Genomic DNA, 23951 nt, shown 5'->3' with positions numbered 1-23951 from the left:
GGTGGTGGTGGTCTGTCCTCCCCCTTGGTGATGATGGTGCCTCCCCATTCCAGATGCTGAGTGACTCCGGTGACGTCCTTCAGAACCTCACTGGGAGAAACATTTCTGATTACCTGGTGAAAACGTATAGTAGAATCATTCACAAAGGGTGAGCCTGCCCCCCCTCCCCCAGTCTGAGGCCTGCGAGCTGTGATTAGGATGGCAACATTTTGTACATGAATTGCTTTAAAAATACACCAGTCCATTAATAAGAGCCTCGCCCAGTAACTGGGCAGCAGAGTTTCAAAATATTGTATTTTGTATTTTAATGATGAGTACTTAAAGAAAAACACCCCTGGTGTGCATCTGATGAAGAGAGCGGTGGTTCTTGAAAGCTTACGCTACAATAAAGTTGGTTAGTCTCAGGGCTTTTTCTGGGGAAAGAGGTGGTGGAACTCAGGACAGCACAATGACGTCACTTTGGGTCAGCTGGAACGAGGGAGGAGTTTTTTAAATTGCCCTTGGTGAAAATGGTCACATGGCCGGTGGCTCCGCCCCCCTGATCTCCAGACAGAGGGGAGTTTAGATTGCCCTCTGCACCATGTGGCGCGGAGGGCAATCTAAACTTCCCTCTGTCTGGAGATCAGGGGGCGGGGCCACCGGCCATGTGACCATTTTCAAGAGGTTCCGGAACTCCGTTCCACCGTGTTCCCGCTGAAAAAAAGCCCTGGTTAGTCTACTGGACTCTTTACTATTTTGCATCTTAGGAGTGACACTCCTCCCTGTGTGTGCAATATGGAAGAATGCCTCTTGGAGAGCGGGTGATAACCCCATACTGGGACTGTGCCACTTCAGGCTGCGCTCATGGTCATTTGTTCTAGAGAAAAAAATGCCCTCTAGAAAATTAGCATGCCCAGGAAAAGTTGTAGGCTGGTGTTCTCCTCAACGTATTACGGGGGATGGAAAAGAAGTACATTTTGAGAGCCCCACCCACCAATGCTTTTGCTGTATTTGTAACTGGTACAGTTCAGAAACTGGTTGCCACCTCAGCTCCTGTTTATGAGGCTTCTGAAGAGGCATTCCTCTTTCTCTCAGAGCCAAGCTACAAGTGACGAAAGACACTTGCCTGGCAAGTGAACAGACTCACGTGTATTCCTCCCTGTTCACTTGCCATTCACTTGCTCTCCACTTGATCGAGTGGAGCGCAAGTGAATGGCAAGTGAACAGGGAGGAATACACGTGAGTCTGTTCACTTGCCAGGCAAGTGTAATTCGTCACTTGTAGCTTGGCTCTCACACAAGGGGGAAAACCTCCCCTTGAGGAACCTCTAGGAACAAATGACTTTGTTTTGTTTTTTAAAAATTTGTAAAATTCTAGCAACTGAATGGAGTGGATTAAAAGTTCCATGGTTAACTGGCTAAGATTTCTTGAATCAGGTGACTGTCCTAATTATGATGTTGTTTATAGATGGTTCTTCTCTGTTGCCATGCCATGAACTTGTGCTGCCATGTGTCTTGTTGCACACGTTCTGTTTTGACACCCTAGATAACTCTTCTATCTTCTTTTCTTGCTCTCAAAAAACCCCTTTTAGGTTAAGAACGAAGAAATGGGTTAATGAACAGCGGTAAGATACTTTTTCTTTTTTCTAAAATGAATATTTTTCTAGACTGGTGATTTGGGATGTGGAAGATGTTTGCCCTGCTGTGTTCTGGTTTTGATGGCTATGTGCTTTTGGTCTTGTGCAAGGCTCCAAGGAAGTCTAACTCTTGGCTTTGTTTTGGGACGGGGGGGCACCTATGGAGAGGACAACAGGCAAGGTATGCACATTTTTTGGAAGACCCAGCATATATCTTGGATCCCCCTTCCATATACTGTGTCTGCCTTGTGAGAGTTAGCCTTAAAGTAGGTAAAAGATACCTTCAAAAGTCTGTACTGCCATATTTCTTTGCCTAACTTGATTCCTTTGATGCATCTTTTCACCACCATGACAGATGAAAACGGAAGTGCAGGTAGTGGCTTAAAGGTGGCTTTGTTAGATGAATGAATTGTATGGTCCATTTAGCCAAACATGTGTGAAATGCCAGAACAATTAGCCAAGTAAAATACGTGCTCAAATATTTTGGGTTGTCGGGGGGGAGTCAAAAGCATGAAAAAATGAAATCTGAAGAGAAAAAGGCCAAAGGAATGAAATACTTGTGTGTAGAGAATCAGATCCAATGGTTTGTGTGTGCACACATCTATGAGCTGATCCCTTCCTAAAACACATCCTAATGGAGAACCCCCCCCCGACCTGAATAGCCCAGGGGAGCCTCATCTCGTCAGATCTCAGAGGCTAAGCAGGGTCAGCCCTGGTTAGTAATTGGATGGGAGACCTCCAATAAAGACCAAGGTTGCAGAGGCAGGCAATGGCAAACCACACCCCTCTTGCCATGAAAACCCTGCCAGGGGTTGCCATACGTCAGCTATGACTTGAAGGCACTCTCTGCCACCACCAATGGAGAAAACCATGACAGCCAAACTAGCTCATTCTGATGGTTTCTGCACTCCAGGTGGCTTCTTATTCTCAAAGGTGAGTGGACTCGTATGAAGGTGAGGGAAGCAGTAACTTGAACCTATTCTTCCCTCTGCTCCTACAAGGTATGGCGGATTCTCTCTAGGTGCCCGCCCCTTGCAGGCTCTGCCGGCTCCTGAGGAGGTGAATGCCACTGTGAAGAAGATCCGTAGCTTTCTCAGCATCATCAAGGTGAGGAGTGGCTCAGGGCTGGGTAGGCAGGAGGAGCCCGTGCGAGCGTCTTTGCACCGGGGTTGCGTATCCACCACCCTTTCGAGTGGGACTCATAGGAAGAGTGGCCGAGGAAGATCTGCCGTATTCCACTCTGCTCATTTAGCAGCACTTTGGAATATGCTTCAGCAGCTGCATTGCATGAAATGGATCAGCTCTGCCTGGCACCATGAGTGGCCGTGCGCATACATCGAAGCCCGTGTGTTCTAGAAAAAGACCGACGTTTGTTCTCGGCTTGCCAATTTAACTAAGCCCTGACCCTGAAAAACTGGCACTTTTAACACAGCAGTCCCCCAAAGCAAATATCAGGAGGGTTGTTCTCCAGGGCAGGGGCCAGAATATAGGAACTGCCTCTGGTAAAGGTGGAAATCCCACACTGAGGGATACAGGTCTGTTCAAAAGGCCTTCATCCTCAGCCTCTGATCCTTTGCACCTAAAACTTCCTTTGATCTTCAATTATATTGTAGGCAAGCATCCTTTTTGAGCCTGCAGGAGCTTTTGGAATTCTGTCACAGCATGGTGGGTACAACCACAAAATGGCTGCAGCAGGAGGTGGAGCCAGCCTCAAAATGGCTGCTGCGGCTTACCTTCAACTGCACAGTGAAGATCCTTGTGCTGTGGTGGCAGCTGCTGCCAAAGTAACATTTTACAAAATCTGCACAGCCAGTCAAATCTCCTGTGGCCAGTCAGAAGCCTTGCTGGGCCAAAGACCCATCTGGCCCTGCCCACTTTCTTAAAATCCATGGCAAGTGCCAGGAAAGGAGCTGGTAGGCACCACGTTGGGGATCCCTGTCATATGCTGCCAGCTGCCAGAATTGCTTATATATGTTCCTCCCATGCACTCTGCATTGTTATGAGTCCCCTCTCCCCCTGCTGCTCCTCTGTTTCCCTAACAATGTCTGTCTTAAGTTTTTCCGTGACTTGATGAGTCACCCTTCCCTGCCATAGAATGAGAAAATATTTGTGAATGTTCTTTGATGTTATAACAACTTGGCCACTATTGAGGGGTGGGGTGGTATGGAAAGAAATTGCAACCAGTTTTTAGCCTTCTGCTCCTTCGTGCTTCCTTATTTTTTTCTTGTAGACTTTGAAAACGAAGCACTCAAGCTTCTAGTCCTCACCCAGTTATTTCCTGATATTTTTAATCCACAGGGGAGTTCTCTGGACAGGCTGTTGAGTAACCTTAGTAGTTTCATTGATGGACTAGAATCATCTGAGAATGTGAAGGTTTGTTCTTGTTTAGAGTTATTAGGAAAGGGGTTGGAAATAAAATGGGCCAGTATTGGAAGGCTCTTGATTAGAGCTGGGCACAAAACGAAATACGGACTGAAGTTTGTCACAAACTGGGCTGGTTCGTGGTTTGCAAGCTGGTGGTTCGTCAGAGGGTGGCCGTTTTCACACAGCCTTAGTGTAGTGCAAAACTCACGCATACTATCACTTTTCTAAACCCCGTGCATACCTGTATAATCCTGCAATTGTGGACTTCCGTTTATTCCACTTAATGATGCTTTTTAAGTGGTTCCTGGAAACAACTGGAGACAATTTGGAACTATTGGGAACGCTTCACCAGTTGGGAAATGCCTCCCCACTGAGCCCATCCCCCTTTCCCCCTCTTTTCCTTTTCCAGTCTGTGCCAGTGGGCAGTCCAGACCAATTTTTTTTTTAAAAAGGAAGAGATTGGCGCAATTGTGATGTTTCTACTGGGGCTGCCAGTCACGTTAAGCATGTGATCAATAAATGATGTGATTTATGCACTAAGAGAAAGAGAACCTCTCTGTTCTTGAGAGTTTCTCTGGGTGGTCATAGGGACTGTCCCCCCTTTTTTTTAAAAAAAGAGAAACCAATTGTGCTATTGCACTGTTTCTCTGAACAAACAAAAGTAACCAAGATTTGCGCTTTTTGCAAATTCATTAGACAGGTTCTGAGCACTCTTGTCCTTCCACACTGCAGTGCTTCCTGGAGACCTCTGCCTGCTCCCTTCCCGCCCCCGATAGCTGCAGCAGGCAGGCTGGCCGGAGGCTCTCCCCCGCCACCACCAGTGCAGCCCGCTCTGCTCCATGCTGTCCATGCGGCTGCCAGGAGAGCTCCCCATGGAGCTGGGCAGGCTGCGCTGGCGGGGAAAGGGGAAGGTCGCCAGGTAGGGGAGAGCCACCGGCCAGCTCAGATCCTGCCTAATGAATTTGTGAAACAGCGCAAATCTTCGTTACTTTTTTTTAAAAAAAGGAGGAGAAAGTGGGCAGTACGGCCCTGACGTCAACTGTGACGTGAACATGTACCACCCACTGTCACGCAATTTCTGAAGCAAGTGTGAACTGCCAGAAGCGTGATGAGGTGCAACGAGGCAGATCACAGGTAATAATAACAACAACTGTACTTATATACCGCTTTTCTAGACAGATTAGAGCGTCACCCAGAGTGGTGAACAAGATAAGCGATTCATTCTGCAAAATTTGCGCTATATTTGGCCGTGTGAAAACGGCCAGTATTTCTGACGAACTGCAACGATTTTTAGGCTGGTTCGTTTGGTTCATTTTTCGGTTTGTCACTGCAGACAGCCTGGTGCTGATCAATTAGTATCCTAGTCAATGGGGCGGAGGGGGGGGATGGATTTCTGCAGACCTTCTGCTGCCCTGGAAATGACGTATTCATGAACCAAACGAACTGGTTTGCAAACTGGGCAATTTCATGCCGGTTTGTGGTTTGTGAAACATGATGAACCACGAACTGCAACAAACTGCCATTTTCCCAGTTTGTGCCCATCTCTACCCTTGAACAAATCTCTGGTGCAGCTGTTTGGACATGTGGGTACAATGCCAATTGCCTTGTCTCTAAAAGGGTACAGTAGAGGTGGAGAAAAGTCAAGTCCAATAGCACTTTAAAGACCAACAAAAGTTTACAGGGTATAGCTTTCATGAGTCAAGACTTGCTTTGTCAGACACTTTGACTCGCAAAAGCTCATGCCCTGCAAAATGGTGCTGGACTTATAAGACACTACCGGACTCAAATTTTGTTCTGCTAGTACTGACCAACACGGCTCCCCTCCTGATCTGGAAAAAGTGCAGAAAAGGGTGACCCAGAGGTTGAAGGGCTTTCATTATGGAGAAAACCTAAAGAATTTGGGGGGTCTTCAGAGAAAATATGACTAAGGGGAGACATCATAGAAGTGTATAAAAATGGTGCATGTGGTGGAGAAAGTGGATAGAGAGAACCTTGATCGTCTGCATCCTTAATATTGCAGGCGCCCAGTTAAGCAGATGGGCAGTAGCCGCAGTTCACACAAAAGCAACAACTTCTTTATGTTGAGGCTAAATGAACTTGTGGCCACTGGTTTCGATGGTTTTAAAATGGAGACAGTTTATGGAGGAGAAAAGGCCTGTCAATGAAGGGCTTAATAGAGGCAGCTAAAGGCGGAAATGGAGGCATGCCCCACCTTCCTCCTGAGCTTCCCAAAACATTTGATTGGCCACCAATGATGACAGAATGAAGGACTGGGTGGATCGTTGGCCCATGCCACTTGGGCTATTTACAGGGGCTCTGGGTGCATCGGGGTAATGCCAGATTATGGGAAGAGGTGGGTTTCTAGCATGGGAATAGGGTTATGCCTGGCAGATGATTTCCTATATCTGGCCTTGTGGGTTGTTCATAGTCCTAGTGTATGGCCTTGCAAAATGCAGTGCTATTTTGTCATGTTTCTATCCCAGGTCTGGTTCAACAACAAGGGGTGGCATGCCATGGTATCTTTTGTCAATTTGGTGAACAACGGCCTCCTCCGGGCCAGCCTGCCAGCGGGCACGGACCATTCACGCTACAGCATCACAACTGTTAACCACCCACTCAACATGACCAAAGAACAACTCTCGGAGGCAGCCCTGTTAGTACTTCCTATCTGTGTATGATCTTCGTTGTCTCTCTGAAAATGGCTTCTTAATGGTGTCACAGAACTTTCATAAACATTCCAACTTTGTTTGGGGGGTGAGGGGCAAGGAAAGGTTGATTATAAAAACTGGAAATTATTACAGCTGTGGGGGAGAGGGAGGGTGAAGTGAGAAGTCACCTGGAGGTGCAAAAAACAACAACACCTCTCACAGGTGGAAGGCATGTGGGAAGGCATGTCTGTCAACCCCATTTTTATCCTCTCCAAGGATCAGTCAGGGCAGCATACATGGTACTTTCTTCCTCATCTTCACTACAGTTGTGTAAGATTATACTAAGAGTGGCCCAAGGAACCCCCGGGGCCAAGTGGGAATCAAACCTAGTCTTAGAACAGACACGTTAACCCCTGTGCTTCACTGGATCCTGCTGCTCATCAGCCCGTGTTGTCTTCAGGATGGCCACCTCGGTAGATGTGCTGGTTTCCATCTGCGTGATGTTTGCCTTGTCCTTTGTCCCTGCGAGCTTTGTCCTCTTCCTCATCGAGGAGCGAGTCAGCAAAGCCAAGCACCTCCAGATTGTTAGCGGCATGAAACCCGGGGTCTATTGGCTGGGCAACTTCGCGTGGGACATGGTGAGCTGTGGTTGTTGGCTGGGGTGGGGCACACATTTGAATTGGTAGCAGCCCACTGTCTTCTGGCGCTGTAAGACAGCATGTTGCCCTCACGGAAGGCTGACCTTCCCCCACCTCTTCCCACAGTGTAATTACCTTGTTCCGGCTGTTCTGGTGGTTCTGATCTTCCTCTGCTTCCAGCAAAAGTCCTATGTGTCACCAGCTAACCTCCCAACCCTGATTCTATTGCTCCTTCTCTACGGGTAAGCCCACAACAGTGGGGAATCACGGTTGGTCCTTGACCCCATGGGAGGTAAAGAGTAAATTGGTTATGTTGCTTACAAACTGAAGGAGCTGACAAGACCAGCTACAGACTGACTTTGGGGGAGAGACTCCCTGGTTTCCCCCCACCCCTAAGCGTGCCCTCTCTCGTGTGTGTACGGTGCTGCAGAGAAGGGAGAGGATCGTGCCTCATGACCAGGAAGCCCCAAAGGAGTGTGGAAAAGCTGTATTTTGCTTCCTCTAGCAGGAACTGGGAGATGTCCCAATGTCGCCCTGTGATGTTCTGGAAGCTTTGGGGATATCTCCCAATTTCTTGTGAGAGCAGATGGGCTGCCCTTCTCTCAGCCATGCTGGGTCCTCTCCTGGGCTGCAAGTCTCAGCAGACGACTGGCTGTGTCTGTTCTTCTTGCTTGCTCCAGCAGTGGTAAAATCTTTTGGTACTGTCAGTGCCGCCAAGCCGGTAGGTAGGTAGGTAAATTTATTGTATATGGCCATTGACCTTTACAAAACAAATCATATATAGCAAATTTACAACTGTAGCAAGTTGTACGGAGGATCGGGAAGTACTTTACGGTTGGAGGAAAGTACTGTGGTGGCGCCAGGTCTTTAGGGATGGGAGTTTGAAAGTAAAGTTGCCCACCCTTGAAATGAAAAAGAAACAAATCGTTGGTGTCTGGAATAGAGCCCAGAGCTGGTCAGGGTTTAGAACTGAGGCAGAACTCTGTGATTTGGGGCATTGGGGCAGATTCCAGCCCCAAAGGGATTTGCTTTCTTGGCAACTGACTTGAAATATGCCACCCCCAAAGTATGTATGTATATATGTCATTTATATTCTGCTTTTCTCACAGACTCAAGGTGGATTACATAGTGTGAGATTAGTACAATCAGTGGCAAGGACAAGGGCAGGCATTTCCATAGAGTGTCAAGAACAATGCCATACAGTAAATGAATACAAGTTTACAAAGACATAGTATTAGCGAGGATCCAATATGGGGTTGAAGAATTGTTGAAACGGAACTTAGTCATTTCTAGGACTTACATTAAACAACATGAAGCACAGGTAGGATATAGGAGTACATATTTAAAGCAACAGATAATATGTAAGGCAACATAACGGTGAAATCTGTGGTTCCTAACTCATTAGCGAAGCATCTGAGACCCCTTCCCTTCCCATTTGAGCAAAAAGCTTTTTTGAATAATTTGGTTTTGCATCATTTGTGGAAAGCCAGGAGAGTGGGGCAGGCCATTCCATAGGGTAGGGGCCACCACAGAGAGAGCCCATATATGGACTGCTGTTGATTTCACCTATATGCAGGCTGGCACCTGCAAGAGACCCTGTTCAGATGAGCAAAGCTGCTGTGGAGGGACATAGGGAGGGAGGCGGTCCTGTAGGTATGCTGGACCAAGGCCATGAAGAGCCTTGGTCTTCATTTTTAAAAATGAAATACATTGCAAAATAATAAGAGGTTCTGCCCGTCAGCACCACATCACAATAATTTATCTCTCCTTCTCCCCTTGTCTACCTGTCCCTCCACCAGCTGGTCCATCACGCCACTGATGTACCCGGCCTCCTTCTTCTTCAGTGTCCCCAGCACGGCTTACGTGGCCCTGACATGCGTCAACCTCTTTATTGGCATCAACGGCAGCGTGGCTACTTTTGTCCTTGAGCTGTTTACAGATAAGGTGGGTTGCGGTACACTTGAGGCTCTTGACTGGGGGGAAGGAGGATGGAATTTTACCTTTCTGGGTCAGAGAGATTTATCAGTCTTTTAAACCTCTAACCATGTGAGACAGTGCTACACTAACCTGCTGGTTAACTCAAGTTACCATGGTTATCTAAAAATGTATTTAGACAATTAGTCAATTTGCCAGTTAAAAGGCAGTTAATAAACCTCTTAAACATTCTTAATCTATCTGATGGTTCTATTTGTCTGCTGGTTTGAAACCTGTTTCAAACTGGATTTGTTGTCTAGAACCACTCACTCTCCGAACTCTGAAAATCTGTAATTTTGCACGTGCGGAGGCTGTGCATGTTGGGAGTAGAGCTCTCCTTTTCAGGAACTCCAGATCCTAGACTTCCTTTGCTGGGAAACTTGACTGTTTGGCCTAATATTAAAGCAATTTACATTTTTATGTAGGTGCACATTCTTTTTTTGAGACAGAAACAAATCAGGAGGAGGCTTCTGCAAGTGAGCCTGGCTAGATGCTGATCAACCTAATTTGTTTCTGCATTTACCAAAATGGTCCTGTGGTTTTGTTCACCTTTTCCCGACTTGCCTTTTGAAAGTGGTCACATTACAGCTGAACTAATCCCATAAATGTTTCATTTCTGGATAATCTGAAGGCACAAAGGAAGCAATAGAAGTCTCTATTTTATTTCTTTAGTGGGGTGGGTAAATGTTTTGGTGAAAAAAGGAAACTATGGTTTTTCCAGTGGACCTTTTTTGCTTCTGGGTCACCTCCGTCCAACCTAATATATTCTCGGGTTGGGGGTAGGGAATTAGGGGTGGGTTGGAGAGAAAATGGTAACAAGAATCAGCATGGGGTAGTAGTTAGAATGTTGGACTATGAGCTAAGAGACCTGGGTTTGAATCCTTGAATGAGGTGGATGTGAGCAAAACTCTTCAGTTACTTCCTTTGGGTTGGAGGTGAGGCTGGAAAGGTTTGTGCCAAAAGCTTTTTGGGAAAAGTGAGTTTTGAGGAAGCATCTGAGAGAAGAGAAGCAGCATCGTGCCACTGTTCTGGGTGGGGAAATCGGCATAAAGGGCAGCAGGAGAAACAATGAGGTCATTTGAGGCTGCACTTTACAGTCTTTCTCAGAGGAACCTATCTTACAAGGTTGTTGTGGGGATAAAATATAGGAAGAGGGAAATTGTTTATGCTGTTTTTTATGCCTCTTGGAGAAAAAACAGTGAAAATGTCCCAGATTAGAATGCTGAGAATTCTGAAGGTTCATCTAGCCAGAAGCTGAGAAAGCCCGGGAGGGTCTTTGAGGGCCCCTGGCTATCTTTCCCCCTCCATCTGCTTAGCAACTTGTTTTCCTGAGGCAGCAGGAAGGGAATGAACAAGAGGAGGAGTTTGGAGCAGCCACAAAAGTAGGCTGCAGATGGTCTTCCAGGGGGTAAAGAAGCAGATGGCGGATCTCCCTTTGTGTTTTGGAGCAGAAATTGAATGACATCAACATCATCCTGAAGAAGGTCTTTCTCATCTTTCCCCACTTCTGCCTGGGCCGGGGCTTGATCGACATGGTGAAAAACCAAGCCATGGCTGACGCCTTTGAGAGATTTGGTGAGTGACGGCGAGGGTTGCTGGCTGTGGGGACCAAACTTAACAGGTTCAGCATCAAGTTCTTTGTGTAATGAGTCAGGATACTTTGTGCTGAGGGCTTATTTTATTTCCCCTACCCCACACAGCCTGGTCTGATGGACCTCACCATGCATGCAAAATGCCCCTAGTTCCACCTTGCTACAAAGCTCCACCCACTGACCCACCTTTGGCCCTGCCAGGTATTCCTAAAGAAACTGGCAGCCTTAATCCTGATGATTTCTATATACAGTGACACGTAGGCATCATATAGAGCTTTTGATGTTTGCAATACTTTGTACAGTGTAATCTTTAGGACAACCCTGTAAGGTAGGCTGGTATTATCAATCCCCGTATTGCAGGTGGGAGGCTGGAGGCTGGATGCAAGTTCATGCCAGTGGTGAGGCAGATCCCAGATCACACATCATTCTCTGTCTGCCAGTATAATGCAGCAGCCACGATGATTTTTAGAAAAGTGATTGCTTGTGGGCGGGCTAATAACGCCAATCTTGTAACCACAAGGACCAAAGTTGAACATTTAAAAAATTACTGACGTTCTTTCTTATTGAAAGGATCTCTCATCCCACCAGTGGGGGTCAGTGTCCCTTCATCTTTTATTTCTCCTCTCCCAGGTGACAAGCATTTTGTTTCTCCACTCAGCTGGGACCTGGCTGGGAAAAATATCTTTGCAATGGCTGTTGAAGGAGTCATCTTTTTCATCTTCACCATCCTGGTGCAGTACAAATTCTTCATCCGCCTCCGGTGAGTGCAGTGTGCATGTGGCAGCCAGGGATGTTAATTGGTGGGAGGAAGGGGCAAGTATGTGGCAGCCAGGGATGTTAAAGTGGTAGAGTAGAAAACTTTATTGTATTCAGCCATAGGCCATTACAAGTCACAGACAACAACGTTAAAGTGGTAATCTTGCCAATGCAAAATCAAAGCTGCTTCTCTTCTTCACGGTTGAAGGATCATTCCTTCATGCAAGTGTGCCTTAAAATCACTGGGCACTTCACTGGGTATCATCAGCAAAGGGGGCCGCCCAGAGGAGCTGACACTCTCAGCATTGTTGGTCTAGTTATTGCTGATGTATTCCTGCCTCTTGCTAACAAAGTCAAGGCAGTTTCTGCTCTGCGTTCCCCACCCCTTTTTAAGGAAAGGCAGGGATCAGATTGGCATGTGCTGAGCCCTGGGCAACCACTTGTGCAAATGTGAATGCTGGCACTGGGAGGTAGTGGCCAGTGTCCCATGCTGGCACTGGGAGGTAGTGGCCAGTGCCCCATTTCTCTTCTCTCTCAAGGTCTTTGCCTGTCAAGCTCCCTCCCCTGGGAGAGGAAGATGAGGACGTGGCCAAAGAACGAAAGAGGATTTTGAGCGGCAAGCACCGGGGGGACATTTTGGTACTCCAAGACCTGACAAAGGTGCTGATGCTGGCCAAGGGGCTGATTGTGACCAATTTGTGATTTAAAAAAAAACACGATCAGAGGCTAAAATGAGGGCTGTTCAGGGAGTGGAGCCAAGGTAACCTATTTGCTTTTTTTCTGGGAAAAGAGGTGGTGGAACTCAGTGGGTTGCCCTCAGAGAAAATGGTCACATGGCTGGTGGCCCCGCCCCCTGATCTCCAGACAGAGGGGAGTTGAGATTACCCTTCATGCTGCTGAGCAGTGCGGAAGGCAATCTAAACTCCCCTCTGTTTGGAGATCAGGGGGGCGGGGCCACCAGCCATGTGACCATTTTCAAGCGGTTCCGGAACTCCGTTCCCCCACGTTCCCCCTGAAAAAATGCCCTTGTGGGCTTTAATACAGAATGCTCCCAGGAAGTATGTGTTGGTTTCCAGTTGACCGATTTGGATATCCTGTTTTCAGGTATACCGGATGAATAAAAAGCCAGCTGTGGATCGCTTGTGCATGGGGATCCCTCCAGGAGAGGTGAGCTATCTGCAATGCTTCAGAAGAGCCCTGCTGGATTCAGGCCAAAAAGGGTCTATCTGGTCCCACAATGGAAAGCCGAAAAACTCACATACTAGGCCAGAAGGCTTCCCACTGTTGTTTGACCCCCATATCTGATACCTAGAGGTAGACTGCTACTGAAAATGGTGGCTGTGTATAGCTATTGCATGTAATGGTATTGGCAGACCCATCCTTCCCCAAGTATTTGCCTTTTTAAAGGCAATAGTCCATCACCACATCACCTCACAACAAAAACAAAATAATTAAGTTGCTTCATGAATTAATTTGATCTGCCCAGGAGAGAACAAGATGTAACTAAATAGAACAAAAAGAAACTTTCAGTGAAAAGCTGGACCTTCGCTAAACGGAATTTCTCCCTGTACAAACGTGGTAGGATTCGGCCCATGGGGAGGGACACGGATAGGTTGTTGAGGGGGAATGGTGCTATACTAAGTGCTGTGTTGGAACTATGGTTGCAATTCTTTGGGCCAAAGATGACTGGCATGCAAAAGCTGGTGTGGAAACTGCTGTTGTTTTGTAGGTGCATCTCACAAAATGGGATGTGGCCTATGGAGCCTTCTGCCACAATACATCTTTTAGTCTTCTAGGTGCCCTTCGGCTGTTTGTTGTTTTGGCTGTATCTGGCTACCCCTCTGGGTTGCTTGAACGAGAGATGGGAGTCTAGCTTGGTCTTATCTGTCCCCTGTCATTCTCTGGGAAACCCAACAGGATGGTGGTGCGATGTGAGAGGGGAGACAGAGAGCGTGGAAGTCTGTTTGTTTTCAGACTTGTAGCACCTCAATCCACTTTGCAGTGTTTTGGCCTCCTGGGTGTCAACGGTGCTGGGAAGACATCGACTTTCAAAATGCTGACAGGGGACTCAGAGGTGACCACAGGAGAGGCATTTCTAAAAGGCTGTAGGTAGGTAAAATGGACTTTCTGGCAGGTAGAAGGATGGGCTGGATCTGGAGGAGTGTGTTTTGGCATGTTTCCTATTTATTTTTTTTAAAGCCCTCTCTGCAAACAGAAATCTAATGCCACAGCCAAAGGAAGAAGGTAGAAGCTTTCTTTCCTGGAGTGCTAGCTTTCTCTTTTGCAAAGATCAAAGACATATTCGAAGCTGAAATCAAGCCCCAGCACTTGAGATTGATGCTGCTGGTTTTACAAACGCATGACAGCCCCCCACCCCCCACCATTTGAAGAGTTTTTTCCCTACCTGGCTTGGTTTTCTCCCTCCACTCTGGCTCACTCTGCTTTACAGTGAAATCCTAAACAGAGTTACTTCAGTCTAAGCACATTGATTTCAGTGGGCTTAGACTGGAGTAACTCTGCTTAGGATTTCACTGTTAGATTTTTAGAATCAATCGATAGATGGATTATTTCTCTATTCCAGGGGTGCCCAGCCATTCTGAACCTGGGGGCATCTATGGAATTCTGACACTGGGTGGTGGTGCAGTGGCTGCTGCATAAGGTTGCCAATTTTGAGTTGGAAATTCCTGGAGATTTGAAAGCAGGGGTGTGTTGATAGAGTCCACCCCCTGAAGCTGCCATTTTCTCCAGGGGAACTGATCTCTGCAGTGTGGAGTTGTAATTCCAGGGGGTCTGCAGGCCCTACCAGGAGGCTGGCAACCATACTGGTGGTGGCGCTTACCACAGAATGCCAAGGATCACTCTAATAATAACTCTTCAGCATGCCAGCAGAAGCTCTGTTTAACAGAATGTCTTTTAAAATGAGCCTATTTGTGTTAAAATATTTTCTTGCACACCCACAGCTTACGTTCAGTCACACAGTGAAGATCCTGGTGGCAGCTGCTGCCAAAGCAACTTTTTAAAAAATCTGCACAGCCAGTCAGAAGTCCTGCTGGGCAAGAGCTCTATCTGGCCCCACCTCCTAGGGTACCAGCAAAGGTGTCTGCAGGTGCCACGGTGCCCATGTTTGGAACCCTTCCACTATCCCTCTTCTTCCTCACTTATATCAATCCCTTCGTAGCTCGTTTGTTCAGGATTTCTTCTGCACTGGCTAACTTCTCTCCTCCCCACCCCCAACTGAACAGCGTGCTTAGCGACCTGCAGTCCGTGCACCAAAACATAGGCTACTGTCCCCAGTTCGATGCCATCAACAACCTTCTGACGGGTCGTGAACACCTCCAGTTCTACTGCCGCCTGCGTGGGGTCCCGGAGAATGAAATTCCTGGGGTAAGAGTGTTATTGTTGTGTAGGGCAGGCCCATGCCTGGGGACTTGACTAATTATACAGAGTATATTCAAAACAAACACAGATTTATGTATAAATTTACGAATTATTCAAAAGTGCAAATTGACTAGTGCTCCAATAAATACTAATGCTCATAAATACTTAAAAGGTCATTAGAAAATACAATCCACATACCATGAATGAAAGACATATCTCAGTTAATAAATATTTCTATTAAACAAGACCAATAAATATTTCAATTAGCTACAATAACAGCCGTATCTAAATAAGGGAAAGAAATCCCAACAATCACGTGAGGATGGGGGAAGGGCCTGAAGGATCCCCCTGCCCAACAAGTGGCCAGCTAAAGAATTAAGCTTATTTCATGTAAATCACTTCATCGAGGGCCGACCATTCCCCCACCTTCACGGATCCACCTAGAATGTACGAAGAGAACAATTGTTGACATCTTTGAAAAATATTTGTGGAATACTTACCTGTGGAATTGAAGCTTTCATTGGAGCATCTCTCTTCAGCACAGCTACCTGGAATCAACAAAGAAAAAAACATTATTGAATTTATTGTTGATGGACTAAGTTTACATGATTTTTGGGATTTCTTTCCCTTATTTAGGTATGGCTGTTATTGTAGCTAACTGAAATATTTATTGGTTTTGTTTAACAGAAATATTTATTAACTGAGATATATCTTTCATTCGTGGTATGTGGATTGTATTTTCTAATGACTTTTATGAGCATTAGTATTGATCGGAGTACTAGTCACTTTGCACTTTTGAATAATTCATAAATTTATACATAAATCTGTGTTGGTTTTGAATATACTCAGTACAATTATTCAAGCCCCTAGGTGTGGCTTTGCCACTGAGTTTTTAGGGTCTTGTACTGGGGGTGCCTCTTTTGCTTTTGCTTGTGTGGAACAGGTGGCAGGTAGAAACCCATGGCACGAAACTCCAGCTGCAGTGAGGACGGATGCTCAGCATGCCTAGGTCTCAGCTGAGTTACTTTTCCCGTGTGAAAGTGCTGGGCTGATTCCAGACGACTAACCTGAAGGCGCTGCATGCAGCCATGTTCCGGATCGCGACGGGGAAAACGCGAAATATTGCGTTTTCTCGTGCGAGTTTTGCGTGACATCGCGCCAAACTCGCATGAGAAAACGCGATATTTTGCATTTTCCCTGTCGCAATCCGGAACATGGCGGCATGCAGCGCCTTCAGGTTAGTCGTCTGAAATCGGCCCTGGAGTATGCAAAGCAGGGTGTTTTCAGTGGTGAATCGTTTCCTTTGCGGAAGTCTCTGCCACAGGTCTTCTAGACTTTAGCTGAGATTGGCTTGTTACAGGGCAGGGGAGGTCTTTGACACTTCCAATTCTGCTCTTGTTTGTTGACAGATGGCTGGTTTTAAATTGCCTGATTTTTGTTCACCGATCTGTATTGCTGCAGTCATTTGCTTTCCCAAGACTGTCTTTTAGTTATTTTGTTTACCCTAAAGGAAGATTAATTTTTTCCCCACTAAGAAGAGGGGGGGAGGTCTGTTACATTTGCATAGAAGTTATAAGTATGTACAGAATAAAACCCTTTTTGGGTCAATGTTTAGGTAGGGCGCCATGCATTCAGTGTTATCTTCCTTTTTGGTAAATACGTTAATTGCTAATGTAGTTAGAGTAGTGGACTAGGATCTGATGCGCCCTGGTTCACTTCCCTCCGCTGCCATGTGTGTGTTAGGTGCCCTCAAGTCACCTCCAACCTATGGCGACACTATGAGTGAAAGACCTATTGTTGATAGATTTGCTCAGTTCTTGCAAACTGGAGGATGTGGCTTCTTTTATTGAGTCAAGCCATCTCATCTTGGGTCTTCCTCTTTTCCTACTGCCTTCCACCTTTCCTAGTGTTATTGATTTTTTTCAGAGAGTCTTGTCTTCTCATGATGTGACCAAAGTATGATAGCATTGGCTTACCTCAGGCCCACAACTTGCTGTCAGCCTAGCCTTCCTCACAGAATTGTTGTGAAATAGCAATAATCTGAATTAAGCTCCACCCAGCATGTGGAAGAAGAATCCCCCCTAGTATGATCTATTTTCATCTAAATTAGCTGAAATTACGTTCCAGTAGCCCATGACGAGGAACATTGGAAGACCTTGGCCGTTTTCACACTGCTTACTGGCCACGGAGCATTATGCCAAGCTCCCGGAACGACAGTGTCTTCCTAGCGTGATTTTGCGCGAGAACTACCGCGCTGTCATTCCAGGAGCTTGGAGCGATGTTCTGTGGCCGGTAAGCAGTGTGAAAATGGCCCTTGCCCTCAATGGCTATTGGCTATGATGTCCAAACAAAGCCTCCATGTTCTGAAGTGTTCTACCTTGGAGGATCAGTTTCTGGGGGGCAGCTATTGTGGAGGGGGGTGGTTTTGACCTCTGCATTCTTACTTGTGAGCTTCCCAGGGTCATCTTGATGGAACGTTGGACTGATCCTGCAGGGCCCTCTTGACCTTGGCCCCCTCATCTTTTCCCCTGGTCCAGGTGGTTCAGTGGGGGTTATCAACTCTCGGATTAATGCAGTATGCTGACAAACCTGCCGGCCGGTACAGCGGGGGAAACAAACGCAAGCTGTCCACAGCCATCGCCCTCATTGGAGCGCCACCAGTCATCTTCCTGGTCAGTGGTGTGTCTGGATGGAGTTTGGGGCAGACCTTCTTTCTGCTCAGAAAAGGAATGTTCACTTTTTGTGGGGTGGGTTTTGCTTCCAGGATGAGCCAACAACGGGGATGGATCCACGGGCAAAGCGTTTCCTGTGGAACTGCATCCTGGATGTGATCAAGGACGGCAGGTCTGTGGTGCTCACATCACACAGGTAAGAGGAGAACCTTGGCTGGGCCACCAAGATGGAGAGCAGAGCTCTTTCCAAGGCCTTTTGCAGCCTGGCAGAGATCCTGCAACTGGAGACTCGAAGGAGCCGCTGTGTCCAGCAGTGTACTCTTCCACTGAGCAGTGGCTGTCTGTCTGTGTGCATTACTAAAAAATACAAACTATGTGCCGATTATGTTTGCAAATATGGTGTGGTTTTAGTTTTAGTTTTAAAAAAAGGCTTTTGCAGCTATTATTATGTCTTTCAGCGTTCCTATTGCATCGCTAAATTTTGTAACCCATCTTGAGTCTTAGTGCAAAATGTGGGTAATAAACCATATTATGTTATGGGAGGATGAAACATGGTCAGATGCAGCTATTGAAGGTGCAAAAAATTAGCTGCTTGAAGAATGCTATGAAGTGGGATGCAGCTTGTATGTATGTAAAGGGTTGCGACGTTAATCTGTAGTCACAGAGAGGCAGTGACTCAGTGCTGGAGCAGCTGCTTTGCTCACGGAAGGTCCCAGGTTCAGTTTCCAGTGTCTCTGGTAGCAGGTGCTGCTGGGAAATGCTTTTCTTTGCCCGAGACCTTGAAGAGCGGACAGTTGTCAGCTGGATGGACGAAGGGTCTGACTCTTTATGGGGCACCTCCATAATATCTCAGCTAAGGAGGAAATCTTAGCATTGCAAAATAACTTCCCATTTATATGATCCATCAGATCTCCTCGCATGTTGGCAGTTGACCCAGAAAGCTAGACTGAGACCTGGGCAAGGCAGGTGGCATTGGGAATAGCCACCTTGAGGTGGCCTTTTCAGTGACAGCCCCCCATCTTTTGAACGCACTCTCCTTTTGCCCTTCATCTGGTGCCTTATCCGGACATTTTTATGTGCCTGGCAGAGAGTTTATTGTTTGTTTCAAATGGCCTTTTATTAATCTCGATGAGCTGTTTGTGTGTTTTGATTTTGTCACTTTACTGCTCACTTGAAGTTGTGTCTCTGTGTTTGTGGTCCTGTTTTATGGATCCTGGTTTTATGACTAACTTGGTTCTGTCTGCTGTTTTCACGGTGTTAGTTTTACTTTTTCTTTACTTTTATGCTTTGTTGCATTTTATATATTTACATATTTAGAAGGACATTGCTTCACAGAAGCCCTGTTGACAAGTTACAGTGAACTCACATACAATCTGTATGCCATGTATGCTTTGATTGTTCTTTGTACATGCATTGAGTAATTCTCATGTTACAGTAAATGCATGTACAGCTCAATGTGTAATACAAATCTCACATTTATCCAGACACTGGACCCTAGTTTCATTCATAAAGTGAACACACATTGGCTCTTTCTCACAAACAGATGTACGCCCAGTACAGGCAGCATGTGCCTGCATTCACTGTAACATGAACAGGGCTACATGGCTACAATGTTTGAGGAGAGGCAGACCATAAATATTGTAAGTAAATACTTAAGGAAGTGGCAGAACAAACTGTTCCACTGCATGCAGAAAGTCCTATTTTGAATGCTCCTGTTAAAAAAAAATTCCCTGCAAATAGAAAATTAGCACAGCAGGCAAAGAAAGCAAGGTGTAGCCTTCCTTCCTGGTTTGCTTAGTTTCTGTTTGAGTTTGCAAAAAGCGAGACTTCCCAGTTTGTGGTTGGATGAAGGTCAGCTCTTTCTGCCATCTCAGTTCTCTGCCACTGCGTGTGTGAACCAGGCCTGATTCCCATCCTGCAGAGACCTGGTCCTAGTTGCATTCAGAGTGTAGGGGGGAGTGGGACAGACTCATTCAGGTCCTAGCTTAGTTGCATGGGGGCAGGGCAAGGGATTCATCCTGCAAGGAGGCCTGGACTCATCGCTGGTCTTCTCCTGGTGACTAATTCTAGGTGCTGCCTTCAAGGCTGTTGCATCTGTGTCTGCTACCAACACTCTGGTTCTCCTCTGAGCGATCTATGGGCAATGGCTTAGAGAGAGAAAGGAAGGGGTGGGGGGTGGGGTGGGGAGGCAAACTGTGACTGCCTTTCCTTCCATTTGGATCTTTTGTTTCCCCTGGTAGCATGGAGGAGTGTGAGGCGCTGTGCACCCGAATGGCCATCCTGGTAAATGGCCGGTTCCGATGCCTGGGGAGCGTGCAACACCTGAAGAACAGGTAATCCTGTGCGTGTGTGATAGGAAGCATTTTGTATTGATAAAGCTGTCTTTCCAAGAGCCTTCAAATTTCCCCTTTTGATTGTTTGCGCCTGGGTCTGACCATTTGTGAACCTCGCACAGTTCCTCCCTTGATTGATCTAATGATTGCCTTTTCAATCTCATCTTTCCACCCAAAGAAGCTCAAGGTGTGCTTTCTGATTTTCGCTTCCTCTTGTTTAGTGTCACAACAATCTTTTGAGGTAGGTTAGGCTGAGAGAGGAGAGCTGGCCCAAGGTTATCCAGTGATTTTCATGCTTTCCAGGGCTCAGATCCCCAGGTCTCCTTGGGCTTAGATCAGCAATCTAACCAGTGTGCCACTTGTGTGGGCTTCAGCTTGGGGTTGGTTAGAGAGGTTGTACCTAAGGTGCCTTCGGAAAGGTGGGCTTTGGAGGGAGGGAGGGAGAGTGGTGGCCTTGCATCTGTGCCTGGAGAGCAGTTCATGGCACATCAGGCAACCGGGGAGAAAGGGCAGGGCGGGTGGAGGGCGCAGGCCGCCCCGCTGGCTGAGCTTGGAGGATTGGGGATGGGCTGGGAGACCGTAGCGGCAGGAGAAGGCTATGGAGGGCTTGGAGTCATGGGTGTGGGGAGTTTATGCCTGACCCCGGGGCGGACAGGGAACCAGTGGAGGGATTTAAGGAGGAAGCAGTCTGTGGTTGGGTAGATGAGGGAGAGGAAGGATTTGGATGGCAGAGTGCTGGACAGAGGAGAGGGCACTGAGGAGCAACTACCTAAAGTTACTGGAGTATAAGAGGATCAGACCAGTGGATCAGACCAGAGGTCCGTCTAGTCCAGCAACCTGTTTCTTACGGTGGCCAACGAGTTGCCTGCAGGGCCCACAACCAGGGCGTGGCGGCCAAGGTCTTTCCCTGAAGCTTGACTGTCTCTGAAAGGAGAGGGTCCCTTTAGTCACCCTGGCAAGTAGCCACGGATAAGACTTCTGCTCCACGAATATGTCTAGATTCTGTTTTTGCCATCCGTGCTCGTGGCCATCACCTCCTCTGCTGGCCGTGAATCCTGTTCCTGGTTGAGTGAAGAATTAACTTCTTTTTGTCCATCCTGAATCTGTTGCCCAACCCGCACCTCCAAGTTCTAGCATCCAAGGCAAGAGAGTTCTCTCTGTCCACTTTCTCCATTCCATTAATAATTTTATAAAGCAGAGCGGAGGAGGTTGCAAGAGAGGACGGGAATTTTCCCTGAGGGGTGGGAGAGAGGAAGGGCTCCGTTTTTGCCACGTTGTAAGGAGTAAGGACACATGAGAGCCAGTTTGGTGTAGTGGTTAAGCGCGCGGGACTCTACTCTGGAGAGCCGGGTTTGATTCCCCCCTCCTCCGCTTGAAGCCAGCTGGGTGACTTTGGGCTAGTCACAGTTCTCTGGAGCTCTCTCAGCCCCACCCACCTCACAGGGTGTTTTGTTGCAGGGATAATAATGACATACTTTGTAAACCGCTCTGAGTGGGCATTAAGTTGTCCTGAAGGGCGGTATATAAATCGAATGTTATTAATGTTATTATGATGATGTGACAACATAAGCAAAGTGGGAAAAGGCCAGGCGAAGACCAAGCCTCTTCATGCCTCTTCTGGTGATGCTTTTGATGGATCTGTTGTGGGTAGAAGGAGAGAAGATCCAAAGTTGAGTTCTGGGAGACTCCAGTTTGTTCAGTAATCTTTTTTAGAAGGACTTTGCTTGCTTTATTCAGTTCACTTGCCAAACTTTTAGAGTAAACTCTGCCATTTGACTTAGCACCATGTGGGTCTTGTTTTGTTCTGGAGGGTGCAGATCTTTCTTGACTTGCTTCCTCCGTTTTATTTAAAAAATCTAATTGTCTGGCTGTCCTCTTTTCTTTTGAAGGCTTTGAGAATTAAGGGGATCTGGCCATTGACTAAAGAACTTTTTATGCATAAACCAAGTGGAAACTCACAGTCTTGGCTGCTTGAATCATACCCTGGGGTGGGCAGGAGGTGGATGGTGGACCCACTGGTGGATTTCTGGTGGGACATCAAGTTGCAAAGAATGCTACCCTAAAGAGGTCACACCCACCAAGACGCTGCTTATGTGAACAAAGAGTGCATTTTTGGGTACCTCTGAACAAAGAAGACTGTTTTTAATTGTGAAGAGAGCCCAGCTCTGCAACTCTTGCTCTGGAAATTGAAAATACGTCAGTAGACCACAGGAATCCTAATGAAAGAAAATAACTAGAACTTGCAAGGCAAAAGCCAGCCCATCATTGATCCAGGACTGTATTGTACAGTAATAATCTCCACACTGCTGTTCTGTAATGTCCCTGTTGACCTCCTCCTTCTTGATCCATGGCTTCCAGTCTGCTTGCTCCATTGAAACTCCTGTAATCGGAATTTCCAAGCATTTGATTCTTGTTGGAGCAGTGGAGTGTCCCCTGTATTTATTTTTATTCATTTCCTCATTACCTTCCTTTAAAGGTACCTTTTTTTTGTAAAGGCACGCAAAGCTACTAAGAGGGTTGGGGGGGAGGCAAAGCTCACTTTGGATTCATCACCCTGAGGCCATGGTGCTTTGAGAGCCTTGGGCTGTGTCCTTTCACTCCACTCAGCGACTAGTAGGGCTTTCCTCCAATGCAAAGAACCTCGTGTTGGTGGAAGGCTCCCCCTTTTGCTGACCAAAGTGGCAGGATGCAATCTCTTACATTTGAAAGAACCTTTTTTTGTAAAGACTCCAGGCTGAAGCCACCTGTACCTTCTGCCTTAGGTTCGGAGATGGATATACTATTGTGCTTCGGGTCTCTGGGACCAATCCAGATCTAGGGCCCCTGGAGAAGTTCTTCCAGGACTCCTTCCCCAGCATAATTCTCAAGGAGAAGCACCACTGTACCCTCCAGTACCAACTGCCATCTCGTGCTTGTTCTCTGGCCAAGATCTTCGGAGTCCTCTCTGCTCACCAGAGCATCTACCACATTGAAGACTATTCTGTTTCCCAAACCACCCTTGACCAGGTGAGAAATGGGGTCTGCTGCCAGGGTAGGAGGTTTTTTGCGGATGAAAATGCTCTCATCCTTTCTGTCTTCCCACCTTCTTTTGAGCAACACACTTTCAACTTAATTTCTGTAGCCACAAGAACAAATACCTTTTTGGAAATAAAATGTTTATCCCCGTCCATGCTTATATACACACCTGGACATAAGTCACCCAAGACAGCTAGATCCCCTTATGGTTAGGACCAAACTGTTGTAAAGTGGTATGTGAAAGTAAACTTGACTTTCCCAGAATTCTATATTTATTTTATTTTTATTTACTTAATTGATACCCTGCCTTCCTCACCAGTGGAGACCCACAGCTACTTACAGCCTTCTTCTCCATTTTATCTCTACAGCAACCATGTGAGTTTGAGTGTGTGTGTGTTTGTGTGTGTGTGTGTGGCCCCAAGGTACCCACTGAGCTTCCATGGCACAATGCCGATAATCTGGGACTCTAACCACTACGCAACACTGTCATTATCGGGCTAGTGGTTTGGTATAAAAAACGGGGGTGAGTGGGTTCTGGGCATAATGGGAAGTCCAAAGTCTGCAGCCTTCTTGAAATGGAGACAGGGAGGTGTTGCAAATATTTGAGGCACTTAGCTGATTTTTTAAAATGGCGACTGGCCATATTGAAATGGGTTTTGTGCTCTCGACCATCTTATCCAATTAAGTTTGCAACGGCTGTGCAAGCTGTAGGCTCAGGACTGCTCCATCATGGTCCAAAACATCTCCCCCTCCTTTTTGCTATTAACCCTCCAGCTTGCTGAAGTGTTCTGAGGAACTCAAAAGCTTTTCCCCCTTTTTTTTTTTTAACAATTTGATAAATCCTAATGAATGAAAGGGGCTGTGACTCAGTGGCAGAACATCTGCCTGGCATGCAGAAGGTCCCCGGTTCCATCCCCAGGTTATCAGGCCCAGGTCCTAGGAGGTGTGCGAGACCCTGGAGAGCTA

The 23951-nt window shown here is 46.8% G+C and overlaps 1 protein-coding gene across 1 annotated transcript in view; it reads left to right on the top strand.

Annotated features, from left to right (window-relative positions):
- ABCA7 (ATP binding cassette subfamily A member 7) overlaps nt 1-23951 on the top strand; it is an 81146-nt gene that overhangs the window by 56164 nt on the left and 1031 nt on the right. Inside the window, exons 31-48 of the mRNA XM_054979598.1 lie at nt 54-148; nt 1571-1603; nt 2617-2722; nt 3914-3988; nt 6463-6632; nt 7088-7265; nt 7392-7507; nt 9065-9209; nt 10691-10814; nt 11462-11591; nt 12127-12247; nt 12692-12754; nt 13590-13696; nt 14830-14971; nt 17503-17637; nt 17730-17833; nt 19878-19970; nt 22733-22976. Of these exons, the coding sequence (XP_054835573.1) occupies nt 54-148; nt 1571-1603; nt 2617-2722; nt 3914-3988; nt 6463-6632; nt 7088-7265; nt 7392-7507; nt 9065-9209; nt 10691-10814; nt 11462-11591; nt 12127-12247; nt 12692-12754; nt 13590-13696; nt 14830-14971; nt 17503-17637; nt 17730-17833; nt 19878-19970; nt 22733-22976 (2181 nt within the window). The remainder of the gene's footprint in view (nt 1-53; nt 149-1570; nt 1604-2616; nt 2723-3913; nt 3989-6462; nt 6633-7087; nt 7266-7391; nt 7508-9064; nt 9210-10690; nt 10815-11461; nt 11592-12126; nt 12248-12691; nt 12755-13589; nt 13697-14829; nt 14972-17502; nt 17638-17729; nt 17834-19877; nt 19971-22732; nt 22977-23951) is intronic.

This window comes from Eublepharis macularius, chromosome 5, assembly GCF_028583425.1.
Source record: "Eublepharis macularius isolate TG4126 chromosome 5, MPM_Emac_v1.0, whole genome shotgun sequence".
NCBI classification, from domain to species: Eukaryota; Metazoa; Chordata; class Lepidosauria; order Squamata; family Eublepharidae; genus Eublepharis; species Eublepharis macularius.
The sequence above is the reverse complement of the archived record's forward strand: the minus strand, read 5'-3'. Positions and strand labels throughout refer to the sequence as shown.